This window comes from Pleurodeles waltl, chromosome 10 (assembly GCF_031143425.1).
Source record: "Pleurodeles waltl isolate 20211129_DDA chromosome 10, aPleWal1.hap1.20221129, whole genome shotgun sequence".
NCBI lineage: Eukaryota > Metazoa > Chordata > Amphibia > Caudata > Salamandridae > Pleurodeles > Pleurodeles waltl.
In genome coordinates this window covers 535,432,774-535,453,380 of record NC_090449.1, presented here as the reverse complement: position 1 = coordinate 535,453,380, position 20,607 = coordinate 535,432,774, and the positions used below count along the sequence as shown (strand labels likewise).

The following is a 20,607-nucleotide window of genomic DNA, read 5'->3' as shown; positions in this document are numbered from 1 at the left end:
GTGTATCAATTCGTAAAGACAACACACTAACATTAACTTTCATTATCATGTCCAGTCATGAAGGATAATAAAGAGCAATAACTACAACATGCAGAATGTATCTGTTAGCTTTATCTGTCTGCATAAGGTTGGCATATGGCACTCAAAGAGGTGCTGGTGACAAATGGAATATGAATCCTTGAATAATGTAATGTTATGTAATATAGTGCAACTGTACGCCTATAGACACGGGGCATGACATTTATTAAAAAAATAGAAAAGTAAGAAAAAAGTTTTAAAAACTGTAAATATTAGACTGATATTATCAATTTAAATAAAATAAAGGTTGTGAAAAAAATTTGAAAAAAGGATGCATTTAAAAAATATAGATTTCAGTTGCTGATGTACTAGGGTAAGGGGACTAGCATGAACATCCACAGGTATGTAGGAGTCAAGGAGTGGTAAAAGTGAAAAAGGCAAAAAATATATATTATAAAAACTGCTCATACAGTACATTTAGCAAAAAGCATTGATCTACTAGGCCTGATTAACACACACAAAATGGCCACCAGCCACATGGTCAAACAACAGCTAGCAAGGAGGCATGGCCACCACAATAGAGAACACATGCAGGCCTAAAGCACACTGACTACCTACACAAAATGGCAGCCAGCCATATGATTAAACAACCACCAGCAAGGAGGCATGGCTACCACAACAAAGAAGAACACATGAAGCCCTAAAGCCCCCCTGCTGCGTATACAAATGGGCCACCAGCCACATGGTCAAACAACAACCAACAAGGAGGCATGGCCACCACAACAAAGAACAAAACATGGAGGCCTAAAGCACACTGGCTACACACACAAAATGGCCACCCGCCACATGGTCAAACAACAACTAGCAAGGAGGAATGGCCACTACAACAAAGAAGAACACATGGAGAACTACTGGCTGCCTAAACAAAGTGGCCAACAGCCACATCAAACAGTAAGCAGGGTGAATAGAAAACAAAAAAACACATATAGATATAGGACTATAATTTTGACTATGCAAAAAGGGCCCCGGGCCACATGGCATGAGGAACAAAGACAAAATGGCCTATGACAAACATTCTCATACACTGGTCAGACAAAGAAGGCATTGGTACAGGAGGCAAAAAAAGAGCATGAAGTCAGGTTTAGTAATTCCAAAATCTAAAATTAAAGGGGCAAAACAAAATGTTTTACAACAACAACAAATACCATACAAAGGCATCAGGTACTGTAACCTCACCATACACTGTTTGCAGGAAAGAAAAGTGAACTACTGCCAAACAACATTTTATCTTTAATCCAGTGCCATCCATGATGTTTCAACTCCACAGACAGCACAAACAGTTGTTTTTTCACCAGGTACCCATGACTTTTACTGGGCCGACAGCTTGAAGGCCCATTCCATTAGCAGGCTAGGCCACTTAACCTTAACATTCAATTTAATGAATATTGCAAATTTTCAAAACAACACATGAATAAAAAGGAGTGAACTGTAAAACATTTTTCCTTTGTAGCACAAAAATTACAGGTAAAACCATACCTAGGCTCCAAATGCAGTCTACCCACCAAAATACATTTAAAACAAACAAGTTGTACAACACCCTTATACAAGTGCTTTTTTAACTTACTTTTAAAATCTCAAATAACAAAGTCCTTAAATCCAATGATATTTCCAGGAGACAAAACAAGTGATCCTTCCAGCTCAAAATCCAAGTGAAAAGTGACCAGGAGATGAGCAAAGCAGTGGGAAGATCCTGCTGGACAGGAACAGGAAGTTGGAGTCTCTGGGGCACTTCCTATCGTTGAGAAAAAAAATGACAAAAAGTACTCCTCGAACTACAATAGCAACGTAAACGGTCAATTGCAGAAGATTTTTCACTCGAAGTTGTAGATTTTAGCTGCTTGAGCTTTGCCAGGTTGCAGCAGCAGTCGATTGCACTCACTCATGCTCACCTACGTAAAAAAAAACGTGCCGGAAGTTGCTGGCACAGCGCTAACTCTGGCGAGCAGGTAACAAATCTAATTTGTGCTCACAAGAGACCAGAAGTCTCGCATCTCACTTCTCACATGCATGAAATGACAGAAAGCACACACAAACGGTGGAAAGACAGAAAAAAACTCTGATACGTTGTGGAGTCTATCTGCATTCTCTGTGGAATGGGAAGGTGCCATATTCAACAAACTCCACCAGTGGAGCAGGGTTTTTCACCCAGGCCTACTTATTCAGTATCTATGGATGGAAGACTTGATTCAGTGGTGGAGTCCCCGGAAACACAAACAGTTGTCATGAGCTGAGGCTACTTATTATTCCCATTTTGTGGCCCCTCATTCGCATTCCTTTCTGATTACATTAGCAGTGTCTACGTTGCATAGCAACCATCAGATAAAACAGTACGTGGGAAGGGTGACAGGCACATATGCAGCAGGGTCTGTTGAAATGTTTTGTTTGGGTTTTATTAATGAATGTTTAGCAAAATATATGAATCTGCGCTGAAAAATCTGTTATACTCTCAATGACGCGGTGCCTTTGCTTGCTCGCTACTTAAGGTGTTGCCTTGACATCCATTTGTTATGGGAATATATGCAATGTGAACATATGTTCTGATCTCACAACCAAGCCCTTGTGCTACACATAATGCTTCTGCCATGACAGCCTTGAAAAACATTTGAAAGTGTTTCTTCCATCTACATAGTGAGGAAGTAACAATTTAACAAGATGTCATTTTATTGATATCAAAAATGTACTGCAAAAGCGTCCTACAATATTTAAAAACAAGTGCCATACATAAGCAGTGTGTTTATCATCAGAATTCATATGTTTCTTCTTTTTGAACTCTCAGAATTATTCAATTTAAGTTCACATTGCTGAATATAATACATGCTTCCTATAACCACCATTACCTTCAATTAAATATATACATACATACATACCATAAATATATATATTTTTTTTCACTAATAAAACCAAAGCTTACAGCGACATTATACTTAGGAAATAGAATAAAAAAATACATTGAAATTCACTTCAAAATCCACAAAACCACAGGTTACAGGGACTTTATTGTTAAGCTCACATTTTCAATGTATGAAACCACAGAAATTCACCAGTTATACTTAGAGTTACCGCAAGTAACTATAGCTTGTATCCTAAGGTAACTATAACTCGAGCCGCCATGCATAGTTTTTTCATCAAAAATGTTACTCCAGCACCCTATAAGCACCCAACCTTGTACCATTCATAGGAGGTTGACCACAAGACCTGGCCTGCAGCCAGACCCTGTGGCCAACACCCTCTAACCAACAAACCCCATGCTCTTCATGGGCCTTTGGCTTTGCATGTTGAGAGTGGGCCATGGCCTCTCTGGGTGTAAGAATAGGTATGAGTGGGTGTATCTGGGGGTGAGAGTGGCTGTCAGTGTTTCTATCTGAGTGTGAGAGTGCGTGCATCAGTGTTTTAGTAGGTGCATCACTGTGTGCGTGGGTCTGAGTGGGTGCATGAGGGTGACTGTGGGCCTGTGAGTGGGTGTTTGACAGTCCAAGGGGGTCTATGAGTGGATGTGTAAATGTCTAGGTCTGTGAGTGGGTGCATGAGGGTCTGACTGGGTCTGTGAGGGGGTTCATGAGGGTCTGAGTGGGTTTATGAGTGGGTGTGTGAGTGTTTGAGTGGGTCTGTGAGTCGGTGTGTAAGTGTCTTATTGGGTTTGTGAGTGGGAGAAAGATTGAAAGGGACAGAGGGAGAGAGAGAGAAAGAAAGTGAGAAGGAAAGAGAGATTGTTTTAGGCTTTGATACATGACATACTTAGAATGAGATATTTCAAGGCAAATTAAAAAGAAAAATGTATGTGTCATTTAAAAAAGTAAGATTGCCTTTCAGTATGAGCCTTGAAGATTTGTAGTAAAAAAAAAGAGGGAAACAAGTCCGGCTGGACTTGAACCCTCAACCCGAAGGTATGTGTGGGTTGAGCCATTCATTTCCTTTTTAAGTCTTATTTTTAGCCCTTTATGGGCTATCTGGGTGAGCTCCCCATGGTTCTTACATTTTTTTTATTTCATTTATTTTTTTATTTTTAAACAAGCCCTTTAAGGGCTATTTGGGACCACGGAGAAACCTCAAAGTCCCCGTGGTCCCATTGCTTCAGCAACCAAAGAGCTGCTTTAAGTAGCAGTTACCTGGTAGATATAGCAAGCCTTTAAACTTTGTTGTCTTCACTCACATATTTGCGTGCAGGGAACAAAGATGAAAGGTAAATTTTTGGACAGCGGGGTCTGTTTGGCAGCCCTGGGACGTGGCAGTCCCCATGGCCATCAGCGGCTCTTCGAGGGATGCCACTTGGCCCCCTCCAATGTGAAGGAAGCCCCGTGGTGGTGATCCCTGGGGCCTATAATTATTTCAGATAAAGCCCTGAGGAGGTGGAGATCCCCAGGGCTCCGGCGTCGGGGGTAACGCAGCTCCTTGATCACTATCAAAATATATCCCCAGGGAGGTGGTGGCCCCATCGAGCTGTGGGGGAGGCCATCGGACCTCCCCCATGATAAAAAAAAACATTTTGCCCTGGTGGTCCTCGGGGTGCGGGGTGCCTTATGGCCCCGCTGATAGTTCATTACAGCCCTGGGGAGGTGGTGGTCCCCGAGGCTGTGGGGGAGGCCATGAGGCTTCCCCCACAATTATAAAAACATTTTTGCCCTGGGGGTGGTGGTCCCAGGGGTGCAGGGGTCCACAGGCCCCCCTGCTGATATTTCATTTTAGTCTCGGGAGGTGTTGGTTCCCAGGGGTGTGGGACAAAGGCCCCCATATTAAAAAAGAAAGAATGCCCTTGGACCTGGTCTACCCGGGGGCATATTTAAAAACAAGATTGGGGTTGCAAAATGTGGTAAAAAAATTTAAAATATGCCTTTTAGACCCGGGGGCTCCCTTTGGTACCCCAGCACCAGAGCTAAGGGGTCAGGTTGTTTGTACCTTGCCCCCTTTTGTATTCTTTATTGATTTTTTCTGGAACTTGGCTGAAGAGTCAAGATGACTACCGGCACTTCGTTGTTGAAGTGTTGTCAATCAATCAGATCACAGCACAATATAGGGAGGGGTTGTGAATCCTTCGTGTTCCTATAAATATAAATATGTTTTCCCCTTAATTTCTCAAAAACTACTGTATGGATTCACACCGAAACAAAAAAAATAAAAAATAAAGGGATTGCTTTCTGGGCCAGGACCCACCTTTCTGCCAAATTTGGTGTAATTCCGTCCAATAGTTTCATCGCTATCGTTGTTCAAAATCCATAGGGAAAACTGAATGGAGAAATAGTATCTTGAGATCCCCCTTTTTCTCAGCCCCATCAGGACGGATCACTCCAAAACTTTCCAGCCAGCAGTTGAAATGAGTGGCATTTTTTTTAGACTGTTTCATGAAGATAGGTAAAGTGGCACCAAAGATATAGGCAAGTAAAAAAATGCTTTTTATATAGAAACTAGGTCATAACTATAACTACCTAGAGGCAGGAGAGAAGTATCTCTCGCTCTCGCTTTATACAGATATATATATATATTTATATATATATATATATATATATATATATATATATATATATATATATATATATATATATATTTATATATATTTATATATATATACATATAAATCAGAGTGGCAATAGCCAATCTGTAGTTATAGATAGGATTCAGAGAGATAGGAATTCCTCAGATTTTTGCTTGCTTAGAACTTTGCCTCTCGTTGATGAATCTCTAAGAAACTTTGCACACCTGTAGCTTTTGGTAGAATAGCAGGGAATGCAAAGTTGTGTGGTACATTGTGCCACAAAATATCACTACCTCCTAGATTTGTTAGTGATGCATTACCCTAGCGTCATGCATGGTTTTGCATGGCCAACACAATAGTTAAGAGAGATTTAACAAAGAGATGCAGGGCTACCATGTGTTGCCCTTATTGGTTAGTAAATATGGCAAAACACAAGGCAGCACAAATCACTGTCTTGCCTTACACTTCATACCATATTCTATATTACTGCCTAATGTCATTTTCAATAGCACACCACTACACATGTGCCAGTCCACTCTAGTATATTCCAATGCACATTATGTGACTACACTCTACCCCATTCCTCTCTATGGCACCACACTATACTTTATTCTACACTACTCCCCTCTAATGTAGCCACTATACACTTTGTCATTTATATCTGCATGGTTTTCCCCTCTCCCCCACTCTGGTCAATGCCACCCCAATCTATGGCACTTCACTGTATGGTACTCTTCTATACGCTTTTCCACTCCACTGTATGCCTCTCCATTCCATGTTATTCCACTGTATGCTCCTACACTTTATGCTACTGAACTCTACACCACTGTAGTGTGTGCCAGTTCTCTCTACCTCACTCCATTATATGCTATTCCATAGTACACCACTCCAGTGTTTGATATTACACTCTACCCCACACCAGTGTACACCACTTTCATGTTCACCACTCCACTGTATGCCACACCACTCCATGCTATATCATTGTGTGTCACTCCACTCTACAACACTTCAGTGTACGCTATTTCATTGTAGCCACTCCAGTATACCCCATTCCACTTGATATCACTCCAACATATGTCTCTCTTCTTTACAATACTCCATTCAAAGCTAGCCCATGGGACACAAATTCACTCTATGCCACTACTCGGTATACCATTCCACTCTACCACACTCCACTGTCTACCACTAAACTCTGTGCTATTCCACTGTATGCCATCCCTCTGTACAACACTCAACTGTACACTATTCTATTGTATGCCACTATACAATATGCTACCCCACCGTACACTATTCCACTGTATGTCTCTCCATTCTATGGCACTGTATTTTACTCTATACCTTTAGACACCACTCCACTGTGTGCTATTATACTCTACCCCACTCCACTGTGCATTACTCCACTGCACAACACTACATTGCGCCCTACTGTACTATACACTATTCCTTTGTATGCCAGTCCACTGTAGGCCATTCCACTGCAGGCCACTCTACTCTATGCTATTACATTGTATTCCACTCCACACTACGACACTGCATTGTATGCAATTTCAATGCATGCCACTCCACTGTACATTACTCTGTTGTACACCACTCAAATGTACACCACTCTACTCTATGCTCGGCTATCTGATGCAACTACACTCTATGCCACTCCACTGTATGCTATTTCTCTCCACCCCACTCCACTGCAAACTGGTCCACTCTTGGCTATTCCACTCTGTGCCACTTCACTGTACTACACTGTGCACTATTTTACTATACAGCACTCCACTCTATGCCACTCCACTCTGTTATTACACTGTATGAATCTACACTCTTCACCACTCTACTGCATGGTATTCCACTTTACCCCACTCCACTGTATGGCACATTAGTATACACCACTCCACTGTATACTATTACTCTGTACCCAACTCCATTTTACGCCACTCCACTGCTTGCTAATCTACTTACACTTGTTAGACATGTCAGCCTTAGGATGCTCTTTCCCCAAACTTTCTTCTTGCTAGCCTCCATCTTGTCTGGATTCTTGCTCTGTTGGTCTTAGGACTCTGTGTACTTTACCACTGCTAACAATGATAAAGTGCTTGTGCTCACTCCCTTAAACATGGCATATACCTGATGGCATATTTAATGTCCATATAAGTACCTTGTAGAGTGGTATAGTATATTTCCAGGGCCTATAAGTGATATGCTACCAGTGGGCCTGCAGTACTGTTTGTGCCATCCACCTTGGTAGCACTTTAAAACATGTCCCAGGCCTGCCATTGCAGCCCGAAGACAGTGTCCCACTGCCATGTTGACTTGGCATTTAAAACCTGTTACCAAGCCTTAAACTCCTATGTTATTATATATTTTTCACCCTGAGGTAAGCCCTAGGTAGCCCACAGGGTAGGGTGTTGTGTGATTAAAAGGTAGGGCATATACTTTTTAGTTTCACATCTGCTAGTTGTGAAAAATTCCCAAATTATTTTTTTCACTACTGTGAGGCCTACCTCTATCATAGGATAACACTGGGTATTTCTTATTAGATTTAATAAGTTGCAACTCTTAAACCTGAGGTGCTAGATATGTCATGTTTGTGATCTATGAATTTGCAATGATAAATCCCCTTTATTGGTAAAGGTGGATTTATCATTGCAAGTTCGAAAATGCCACTTTTAGAAAGCTGACTTTTTCTTGCATTTAGCCCTATGTACCTGCAGCCTGCCTTAGGTCAGATGACTTGGTGTAAAGACAGTTGAGACTTTACAAATTCACCCCAGACAGTCACACAACAATGAGATTAGTAAGCCTGAATGGGCTATTAACTGACTTGGTAGGGGCGCATCTAAGCACACGCCCCACTTTCACATGAGTGGGCTTGACTGTGCCACCGCACAATAGGCTTAACAACCCTGTATTGTCAGTGCAGCCAGTTAGGAACCAAGGCAGGGGTGGCAGGAAACTCCTGGAAATTCAAAGACCCCTTCTGGAAACATCCCCCAGCTTCTGAGAGCAGAGCACAAGGGTATAAAATGAGGGGTCTCTGTCCCACTCTTGAATTCACTACTGGACCTGCGGAAGGACTCTCAGAGGACTGCCTGCTGCTGTGACCTGCTATTCATTCAGCAGACTGCTGCTGTACCTGGAAATGCTCTTCTGCCTGGAGCCTGCCTTGAACCTTCAGAGTCCAGCCCTGTTGTGGAGCCCCGGATCTTCGCCTGCACCCAGGACTTCCGAAGAGACTCCAAGGGCTAATTAGCTGGCCTCCTATTCAGAGCTAGAGGGACATGAAAGGCTCCCACTATCTTGTACCTTCACCTGGACACAGACTGAATTACCCTTCAAACCCCAAGAGGACTCCATCTACCCCTGGACCTTTGATTGTGGTGCTAAATCTGCCCAGGTGGCCATTTTCCAAAACAAAGGACTTGCTAATTTGAACCTTACATTTTAGAAATTGATAACTCTAGCTCTACTAATTGGATTTTGATGATTTTGGTATCAAATAATTGATTAACATGTACTCTAGTTGTCTAAATTGGTTTGGGATTTTTGTTGTGTTGTGTTGTCACTGTATTTCTGTTTGTGTACTGAATAACTTCTTAACATGCTTCTAAGTTTAGCCTGACTGCTTTTTGTGCGTTAAGCACAGATAAAATGAGTGACTTTCTATGGTCTACCCTGCAAGGGATTGTGGCTGTTGCTTGACCCGGGGATCATACCCCAGTCAACCAACCACCCAATTTCTCATATTGGTGTTCAGAGGTGTGAATCAGAACTAAGGTTTGTGCAGTACCATACAGTGATTTGTGTTACACAAAAATCCCAGATAAATAATTTGGCATCAGAGCTGACCTCTTTTTCAATTCTCCCTAGTCTCACTAATTGGCACTTTTTTATTTTTTCTAATTCTCCCTAATTAGCATTTTTACTTTTTCCTAAAATCATGCCTCTGATTGGAGGTCCACAGCTGAACTCAAATATACATTAAACCACTCTGTGCCACTTTTCTCTATGACACTCCACTGTATACTATTGTACTATATGCCACTACACTGTACCTTACTCCACTGTATGCCGCTACAATCTATGCCACTTTACTCAATGCTACTCGCTATGTGCTATTAGACTCTACCAAACTATATTCTACACCGCAAATATTGTCTCCACTCCATTGTATGATATTCTACTGTAGGCACTTAACTCTACACTGCTCCACTCTATAACACTCACTCTATGCTAGTCCGTTGTACGCTACTCCACTATTCGCCACTCTGCTGTACCTCACTCTAGTGTAGAATACTCCACTCTGTGCCACTCAACTCTACATGAACTGTATCCTATTCCAACATTTCCACTCCATTGTACCACATGCCAGTGTACTCCACTCCACTCTACTCCACTGTAGGAGACTATACTCTGGCAGTACACGTTACTATACTCTCTCCCACTCTATTGTACCACACTCTACTCATTGACACTTCACTCAATTACAGTATACTGTATGATTTAAAAAAGAAAACTATCTATTACCACAGCTACTGTCTGCAGCTATAGCTACAATAAAATATTTCACAAGATTACTCCTCAAAACATATACTTCATTAAAGTGCTTTGCCACCAGGTAGTGTTTGTCATGGCTGCATATTGCTCTCTTATCTACAAATATTCTCTTTCTAGCAAAGTGGATGAGTCTTCCTACCTATCTCTTTCAGTAGGGGTACTCAAACACATTGTAGGAAATGTGGCTGTTGGTTGACTTGGGTTTGAGCCCTGGCCAAGTAGCATCCACAGACCTTGTCAGGGTAAGGCACAAGCAAGCCCCAAATTAACCTGTGCTCAACCCCAGCTACCCAGGCTTAACTTTAAGATGACCTGTAAAGTATTTGTGTAATACTTTAAACAGTAAAACAGTGACAACTCCACACGCTAAGATCCCACACCTGGCTAGATAAATATATCTGAATTTAATAATTAAAACAACAAGAGTTATGAATTTATAAAGAATAAACTGTAAAAATGTGCCTAAAAGCATAAAGCGCCAAGCGCGGCTTTATGGGAGCTATGGACCGAGACAGTCCCAGATTAGTCCAGCATAAGTTTTACTGCCACAGGTTTTGTGCCAAGATTCCTGTTCACATTGGAGAGGTTTGCAGGGAGCATAGAGAGCATCACGGCAAGTTGGTGTGGCGCGAAGAGCAGTATGGGCATTACAGACGGGCGGGCTGTAGCCTCGCCTTGGCTGTTCCTAGGGGGCTGCTGATGCTGCTATGCAAAGAGACGAGGTAGTGACAGCTCATGCTGGATTTCTGTGTGAGTAGCATGGTCTCAGTGCAAAAGGGACTGTTCTTGGTAACAAAGACCCCCAAAAGCTTGATTTAAGAGACTGTAGGCCCAGGTCCTGAGAGGCAAAACTTGGGGGTGAGAAACTCCCTGAAGTTGGGTCCAGGAGCTCATTGGGGAGCCTTTTATGTCACTGAGGCTCAGATCAGGATGCCAGTGGACTAGCCCTTAAAGTCAATCTTGAGTCCAAGATGAAGTTGCAGGTCCAGTTCTTATTTGCCAGGCTAGCGGGCAACAGGCAGCAAGTAAATGCTGCAAGGCAGCAGTTCCTTTAGAGCACCAGTACAGCAGAGTGACAGTCCTTGTAGAAGCACAGCAGTCCTTCTTCCTGGCAGGGTATCTACAGGTCAAGAAGTCCACTCAAGAGTTAGTGTCTGAGGTCCATTATTTATGCCCAGTTGTGCCTTTGAAGTGGGGGACAAGCTTCTAGAGGTTTTGAATTCTTCAGGCGTCATGCTTTTCCTGTTCTGGCTCCAGACTAACTACAGGGGGTGTGCATTCCTGTTGTGTGGAGGCAGAACATAGCCAATTCAGGTGTACGTGGGGCTGTGCCCAGGTTATCCCTCCCACCCTGCCCATCAAGGCATACCTAAGCTCCTTATTGTGTGGCTGTCTGGACAGAATACACAAAGCCCAACTGTCAGCTATACCTAGTCATGTGTCCAGAACGCTGCAGGCACTAAAAGACTAAGGCAATAAAGTTCCAACTTTCTAAAAGGGGATTTTTTAGAATTGCAATTTAAAATCGCACTTTACCACAAATTTGGATTTCAGACTGTTATTCCAGACGCACCAAACATGAACTGGTGATCCCTTCACAATTGGAATTTACACTTAAAAAATGTAATAGGACAACTTCAATGTTATCCTATGGGAGAGATAACCCTTGCAGTAGGCAAAAAAAAATTTAAGAGTTTTCACTACCAAGACATGTAAAACTTAAAAGTACATCCCTACATTTTAAATATGTTGCACCCTGCTCTCTGCGCTGTCCAGTGCTTCCGTAGGGGTGACTCAAATATTAAAAATGAAGACTTGGGACTAGCAAAAGGTTTACTTTGCAAGGACAAAATGGTAGTTCAAAATTGCACACAAACAGGCTCTGCTATAGCAGACCTGAGACATGTTTAAGAGGCTACTTAAGTGGGTGACACAATCAGTGCTGCAGGCCCACTAGTAGCATTTAATTTGCAGGCCCTGTGGACATGTATGTTGTAGGAGGCTGGCCTGGCTTGTAGTGGGTACCAGAGGTACTTACACCTTGTGCCAGGTCCAGTTAACCCTTATTAGTGTAGAAGAAGTGTTTCTAGCAGCTTAGGCTGATAGAAGGTAGCTATGGCAAAGCAGCTTAGGCTGAACTAGGAGACATGTAAAGCTCCTACTATACCACTGGTGTCATATGCACAATATAATAAGAAAACACAATACACAGAAGTACTAAAAATAAAGGTACTTTATTTTTATGACAATATGCCAAACGTATCTCAGTGAGTACCCTCAGTATGAGGATAAGATATATAAACAAGATATATGTACACAAACCAAAATGATGTAGGTTATAGCAAGAAGAGTAATGCAAGCAGTGTAAAGTTACAGTAGATTGCAATAGGAGCACATAGGTATAGGGGCAACACAAACCATATACTCCAAAAGTGGAATGTGAACCACGAATGGACCCGAAACCTATGTGAGCTTGTAAAGGGTCGCAGGGTCTGTAAGGAAACAGTGAGGGTTAGAAAAATAGCCCATCCCAAGACCCTGAAAGGTAGGTGTAAAGTGCACCTACTATCCTCAGAGAGCACAGAAGTCGTGATAGGGGGATTCACAACAGTGGATTTCCAGTCCTGAGTACCTGTAGGACAAGGGGACCAAGTTCAATAGTCGCAACAGTGTTGAGAGTGGGCAGGAGCCCAGGAAATGCCAGCTGAGGGTGCAAGGAAGCTGCCACCTGTTGGAAGAAGCATGGAGTTCTGCAAGAAAGAAGAGGACTAGGAACTTCCTCTTTAGAGGATGGATGGCCCACGTCGCGATGAAGCTTGCAGAGGTGTTCCCATGCAGAAAGACCGCAAACAAGCCATGGTAGCTGCAAGGGTCGTGGTTAGGGTTTTTGGGTGCTGCTATGGCCCAGGAGGGACCAGGATGTCGCCACTTGGAAGAGGAGACAGAGAGAGCGCCCAGCAAGTCAGGGAGCCCTCACAGAAGCAGGCAGCACCCGCAGAAGTACCTGAACAGGCACTTGGAAGAAGAGTGAACCAGAGTCCATGCGAAGTCACAAAAGGGAGTCCCACGACGCCGGAGGACAACTCAAAAGGTTGTGCACTGCAGGTAAGAGTGTCAGGGACCCAGGCTTGGCTGTGCATGAAGGAAATCCTAGAAGAGTGCACAGGAGCCGGAGCAGCTGCAAATCACGCGGTACCAGCAATGCAGTCTAGCGTGGGGAGGCAAGGACTTACCTCCACCAAACTTGGACTGAAGAGTCACTGGACTGTGGGACTCACTTGGACAGAGTTGCTGGGATCCAGGGACCACGCTTGTTGTGCTGAGAAGGGACCCAGAGGACCGGTGATGCAGTCTTTTGGTGCCTGTGGTTGCAGGGGGAAGATTCCGTCGACCCACGGGAGATTTCTTCACAGCTCCTGGCGCAGAGAGGAGGCAGGCTACCCCCAGATCATGCACCACCTGGAAACAGTCAAGAAAGCCGGCAGGATGAAGCGATACAAGGTTGCTAGTAGTCGTCTTGCTACTTTGTTGCGGTTTTGCAGGCGTCCTGAGCAGTCTGCGGTCGATCCTTTGGCAGAAGGTGAAGAGGGAGATGCAGAGGAACTCTGATGAGCTCTTGCATTCGTTATCTGGTTAGATCATTAAAACAGAGACCCTAAATAGCCAGAAAAGGAGGTTTGGCTACCTAGGAAGGAGGATTGGCTACCAAGAGAGGTAAGAGCCTATCAGAAGGAGCCTCTAACGTCACCTGCTGGCACTGGCCACTCAGAGCAGTCCAGTGTGCCACAGACACCTCTGTTTAAAAGATGGCAGAGGTCTGGGACACACTGGAGGAGCTCTGGGCACCTCCCCTGGGAGGTGCAGGTCAGGGGAGTGGTCACTCCCCTTTCCTTTGTCCAGTTTCACGCCAGAGCAGGGCTGGGGGATCCCTGAACCAGTGTAGACTGGCTTATGCAGAGATGGGCACCATCTGTGCCCATCAAAGCATTTCCAGAGGCTGGGGGAGGCTACTCCTCCCAGCCCTCACACCTATTTCCAAAGGGAGAGGGTGTTACACCCTCTCTCAGAGGAAGTCCTTTGTTCTGCCTTCCTGGGCCAGGGCTGCCTGGACCCCAGGAGGGCAGAAACCTGTCTGATGGGTTGGCAGCAGCAGCAGCTGCAGTGGAGTCCCCGGAAAGGCAGGTTGGCAGTACCCGGGTTCAGTGCTAGAGACCCGGGGATCATGGAATTGTCTCCCCAATGCCAGAATGGCATTATGCTGACAATTCCATGATCTTAGACATGTTACATGGCCATGTTCGGAGTTACCATTGTGACGATGTACATAGGTAGTGTCCTATGTACAGTGCACACGTTTAATGGTGTCTCCGCACTCACAAAGTCCGGGAAATTTGCCCTGAACGATGTGGGGGCACCTTGGCTAGTGCCAGGGTACCCACACACTAAGTAACTTTGCACCCAACCTTCACGAGGTGAAGGTTAGACATATAGGTGACGTACAAGTTACCTAAGTGCAGTGGTAAATGGCTGTGAAATAACGTGGATGTTATTTCAATCAGGCTGCACTGGCAGGCCTGTGTAAGAATTGTCAGAGCTCCCTATGGGTGGCAAAAGAAATGCTGCAGCCCATAGGGATCTCCTGGAACCCCAATACCCAGGGTACCACAGTACCATATACTAGGGAATTATATGGGTGTACCAGTATGCCAATGTGAATTGGTAAATTTAGTCACTAGCATGTTAGTGACAAATTTGGAAAGCAGAGAGAGCATAACCACTGAGGTTCTGGTTAGCAGAGCCTCAGTGAGACAGTTAGGCATCACACAGGGAACACACACAGGGCACATACTTATGAGCACTGGGGCCCTGCCTGGCAGGGTCCTGGTGACACATAGACTAAAACAACATATATACAGTGAAATATGGGGGTAACATGCCAGGCAAGATGGTACTTTCCTACATATGGCCACTTTACAAGGGATTTTTACATAAACTAAATATGACAATTGGGTATACACCGATTTTATCATGTTTAGAGGATAGAACGCAAGCAGTTTAGCACTGGTTAGAAGTAGTATAATACACAGAGGCCATCAAACACAAGGTGAGTAAATATAGAGGAGGGTAAAGACAAAGTGCATGGGGATGACCCTGCAGAGAGGGCCAGGTCAAACACACATGTACTACATTGTTAGTGCTACTCATGAAAAACCTCCTAATAGTGTGGTTGCTTCACATCAGGTTGTTAGGGTGATCACTGTTTGAATGCACAAGGCTGTTTCCTGCAGTCGATTTTCAATACAAAGATGTAACTAAACTCAGACTTTCTACCGTCACCTCGATGTCCAAAAACTCTGTTTATGTAACTGATTGTGCTTGTTAGACGGAGGTTAAAATTGGTCTGATCTAGATGTTCTAGACAATTTTACTGCCAAAACTCTTGACCCCTTCCAAGTGATAAACAAATCATCTGTGATGCTGAGGCATATCATTATATGTTTCCCATATCTCTTATTCTGTTCCACCCATACTCTCTACTCCTCCCACTGATCCTTCAGTAAATCCCCATAACTTCTGGTGAGTCAGGTTTCCATGATTGTACCACATACCTATTTGTACAGGTCTACAAATGTAAATATGTTGTCGTTGTTTAGACAGTACAGTGTCATGTTCAATATCATTCTCTGTGTATTAAAACATAAACATCTGGCCCTGAAAAAAATATTTCCATGCTTGATTTCGCACCTGTCATAGCACTCTCCACAAGTATTGGAATCAATTAGTGTAATGAGTAAGTAGTCATTTATCCAATTTACGTCCCGAACATTGGAAAAAAGATCTCAACTGTCTTTTATATATGACTGGCCTGCACATGCCAAAGGTTGTAGGACATAATTCACACATTGTTCTTCAGTAAACTTTCTTTTGCCATTAAAACTGGCATAACTGGTGGGTTTCGGCAGTACTTCTGAATCTTGGGTATTAAGGTGCATATTCATAATCTGCTTGTGCCATTTTAGGGTCAAAAATATTGATGCTAAATAGCTCTGTGCTAACTCCATATTTGGATTTTGACACTAGACCCGTCTAGTGTCAAAATATTGGAGTTAGCGCCATGTTGCGAATGCGGCAAACTATATTGCACTAATTAGATCCAAGGTAGGCATTCCCGTTCACAATATGATGTTAACCCCCTACCGCCATATCTATACTCTGGCACAGAAATGACGCACACAGAGTTGACAGACCCAAATAATGACTCCAAGCCTGCTTAGCGCCGTTATTTAACGCCTGGGTCAGACCAGTGGTTAGTGTACCTATGGACCCATTTCCATGGCCAAACACTATAGATGCCCACCACAAGCCCCAGGAACACCCACACCCACACCAGATGGACACCGCAGGATTGGGGACCCCATCCTGGGTAAGTATTGGTGAGTATGTTTTCATTTATTTTGGGTGTGCCATTGGGGGCCCCTGACATGGGGCCCCCTGCTGGCACTGGGTCTTATGGCCTTGTCCAGGGGTCACTGGCCCCCTGTGCTGCCCATTGTAGTGGTGGGCATGACTCCTGTCTTTACTAAGACAGGAGTCATATTTGGGTGCTAGTGCTTCAGAAAATGACACTAGGCTGCTTAGAGGCATATTTATTGTAGCTAACCAGCATAGCTTCATTTCTGTCCCACTAGTGCCCTTTTCCCTACCTCCATCCCCACCTCCCTGGCTAGCAACTTTTTCTTAGACGCTAGCCATTCCTCAGCACCTGCATGCACCATTCCATAGATATGGCGCCTGGCTGCCGGTATGGAATGGCGCTAGCAGGCGCTAGGGATATTGACACAATACTTCATTAGCTCAGTTTTGCATCAAAAACCATAAATATGCATCTAAATCTTTGACATCTGGTTATTCTACTTCATTTGTTAATAGAGGTTCTCTTGTTCCCTTAGTGATCTATATATTAAGTATAGGTATATTGTTATTTTTCCTAATAGGTGAAGTTCTATTGAGAGTGGTGTGATTTGAGGTTGAAGGTGGGTGTTACATTTGCGCAGCTCAAAGCATGCATGAACATGTTAGGCCTTCTTTTTTGTTTAAAGACAGTATGTGAGTACTTTTCTTGCACTAGGATGTCGACTAGAAGGGATTATTGTCTTTTAGTCACGACTCTCTTATGAATAGGAGGACTAGCTAATCTTTTTCTGTGAAATATAACCTTTCTATACAGTTTGCATAGCGCGGTCGCGCATTAATGAGCATTGTGTTTATGCTTCTTTTCATTGGTAAGTTGTTAGAAAAATGTCTCTGTTCTCATAGCTTTTTCACACCTGTGTCTGGTCCATGTCATAAAAAATACAAAATAAACTAAACATATTGCGGAATCCCGGGTAGTTCATGTTTACTATTCGCAACGAACGGGTGTATTTTTAACAAAAACATAGTCCTTGTGCACATGAAAGCGGTTGTGAAACGTGTGCATTTAATTAATGGTAACAGTTGATGTGCAAATAAGGGAATGTTTAGTCCCATGGGAAGCGCATGAGGACGGAGGCAAGAATGCGGCTCCCATAAATCAATGGGAAAATACCGGGGTGCAGAACATTCTAAATACATGAGGTTAGAGAAAACAAAGAAGCCTTTCGAGAAGGAAGGCTGCTCAGAAAGAGGCGACAACGAAAAAATGTTGGATTAAATGAATTCACTTTACACACCCTCGACGCAGAAACAGGTGCCCAGAAAAATCGTTTGCCCATACTTTCCATTCTGCACGTCAGTATACAGCTCAATTAACATTATTATGACAGGTTAGGATTACACGTTGCACATAGTCCTGCGCATCTCTTTGGGGCAAAAAAATGAATGTATCCCTGTGAAAAGTAACTGGTGCTTAAATAAATCACTCAAATACCTTTGGGTTGCGTTTGTGCTATATAAAACAGCAAAAAACTAAGGGGCTGATTTAAGAGCCCCCCCAGTGCCTCCTTGCGCCACATTAGCATCATTTTTTTTACGCTAATGTGTCCCAACGAGCCCAAAATCGCTGTGCCCATGCAATGCGTCACTTTGTAACCCTTTGCACTACATTATGCCTGTGCCATCCAAAATGTATGCAAAGGGTGGGGGGGTCCCCCATTATTCCTGGGCAAACAAAATGGCTCAAAGAAATCTGTAAGATTTCTTTGCATCATTTCTTTTTGGCACTTTTAGCACCTGCTTAGAGCAGGCATTAAACACTAATCCTGCAAAGCTTCGAACTAGTGTCAAAAATGTTAGCGCTAGTTCACCTAACTACCACCATGATGTACTGTATCTTAGATAGGGCACACACGTAATGGCACTAGGGGGGCACTAAGGGGTGCTAAGGTGCTCAAGGAAAGTGGTGCTCCACTGGGTACAGCGCCACTTTCTTTAAATTAGTCCCTGGATGTAAGAAAGCTCTCATAACAAGAAAGGTAATGTTATTTAAGGCCTTCTGCTAATTTTCTTTGCTGAGAATCAACTCCCTTGCATTATATATCTAAAGTTCTTTGATACATTCCTCAATATTAAACATGTTTTCTTGCGGTGCTTATTGCTACAATGGTAAAAAGGAAAATTGCTATGCTGTAACCAATCTACTTAGCGTTACGTTTTACCAACAGGCAGCAAGGGCGAACGAGGAGGACCGGGAACCATTGGAGCGAAGGGTGAGAGACTTTCTATTTTATGTTTCAAAGTTATCAGTTCAGTGAATTTATTCTCAAAGAAATACCCAATGATGGCAGTTCTTCTGCGATGCATTGAAAGTATAAAAGTTCAGCTTTGTTGACTACACACTTTTATTTAGCAATTCATATTACGGCTAGAAAAATAATATTATTTGTTGGAGAACACAAACATATTTATATATATTAATTTATTGTCTAGATTTCGTTTTTCATTAATACGAACCTTAAATGTTCTTCCAAAGTCATGGCAATGAAATGAAGAAGAAAAGTGTATTTGTTACATTGACGGGTTTAACTTGGAACAAGTGCAAGCTAAAATGAGAGCCACGCCATTGCAGCGCAGGCTTTGCTGTTTTACATGTTTTACTCCTCACTCCGAGCTTCTCAGTAGGTTGGTTATACTGCTTACATTGTTGTATGGTATTACCTCAAAGTCTCTACTTCAAAGTAGAAGCATTTCGTCTGCCACTACGTCGTTCACGTCCACTTTTCATACAGTACATAACTATCTTAGCACCAGTACATTGACCATCCTAAGACATGTTAATTTAAATATAACCTTTCTTTAATGTACTAAGTGCTAAATAAAATTATAATTCTAACAATGCATTTAAATTAAATTGACCGCACATAAATAATTTAACGTAGCAAATCGATAATACCTTGCCTCACTCTTCAGTAAGCCGTTTGGATCAATATTTATTTAAGCAAACTTGATTGATTTTTACATGGCATCAGCTATATAATGAGCTTATTACTATCCTTTACTAACGTAAGCCCTCATCATGACCCTGGCGGGGAGTGATAAAGTGGGGGTAATACCGCCAACAGACAGGAGGTAACTACTGCCAAATTATGACCATGCCGATGATAACTCCCACAGATAAACCAATGTACCACACCAACCGCCAGGGAGGACACAAAACTCACAAAGGCGGTAGCCGGGCGAAAGACAAAGTACTGCCCACCCTATTAAGCCCCTACAATCCACAACACTTTCCGGGGCGGAACCAATGCCATCAAAAGCCTGGCGGAAACACATCATAGAAGAGAAAAGATTCACCATCAGAGACACAGGGAAGAACAATGCTGCCATGGAACCCGAACTGCACGTTTTACCGATGATCTTCTACTTTATGCTCCACCTGGAACACCAACACCAACGAAGACGACGACAATCAGTACAGCCGCCTAGCACACAAGGGAGGGAGGGAGGAACACACACATGCATGAAACACACCGACACACACACACACCATACACACAACCAGCTGCACACGAAAAACAATTTGCACCCGATACATGGCAGAATACTGCAAGAACAACAGAAATGCACCAAGGTGAATGTATTAATATCAACAGCTAGTAAATAATCCAATTGTCTGTGAAACAGATATGTACAAATGTACACAAAGGGACACTGCACAGTCCAATGTTCAAAGGACCCACATGGCCACAGGGCACAGTCCAAGGCTCCACTCGAATCCTGACTTCATCCGGATAGAACCCTGCAGGGGCATCAGTTTGCAAGTGGCAGGTACCTCAGGGGGATGGAGAGTGGGGGCACCTCATCCAAAGTCAGGAACAAGCCCATTGCTTCTAGAGTGGGCTCCGTGCCCATTTCTCTGTCCTGGGAATGCAAGGCCACAGTCTCTGGAGTGGGTGACTTTCCCACTGGTTCTGGAGGGGGCTCCATGCCCAGTTTTCTGTCCTGTGGAGTGCAAGGCCACAGTCTCTCAGATGGGTGACTTTCCCACTGGTTCTGGAGGGAGCCCCTTGTTCAGTAGCCCCTGGAAGGTGGCCTAC

General features: G+C 43.5%; 1 protein-coding gene across 2 annotated transcripts in view; it reads left to right on the top strand.

Moving 5' to 3' along the window:
- Window positions 1-20,607, top strand: part of LOC138261696 (ficolin-1-like) — a 263,717-nt gene that overhangs the window by 60,529 nt on the left and 182,581 nt on the right. Inside the window, exon 4 of one of the 2 annotated variants that reach the window (XM_069210959.1) lies at window positions 18,736-18,780. The exons of the other annotated variant lie outside the window; for it this stretch is intronic. Coding sequence (XP_069067060.1) covers window positions 18,736-18,780 — 45 coding nt within the window. The remainder of the gene's footprint in view (window positions 1-18,735; window positions 18,781-20,607) is intronic. 2 annotated transcript variants of the gene reach the window in all.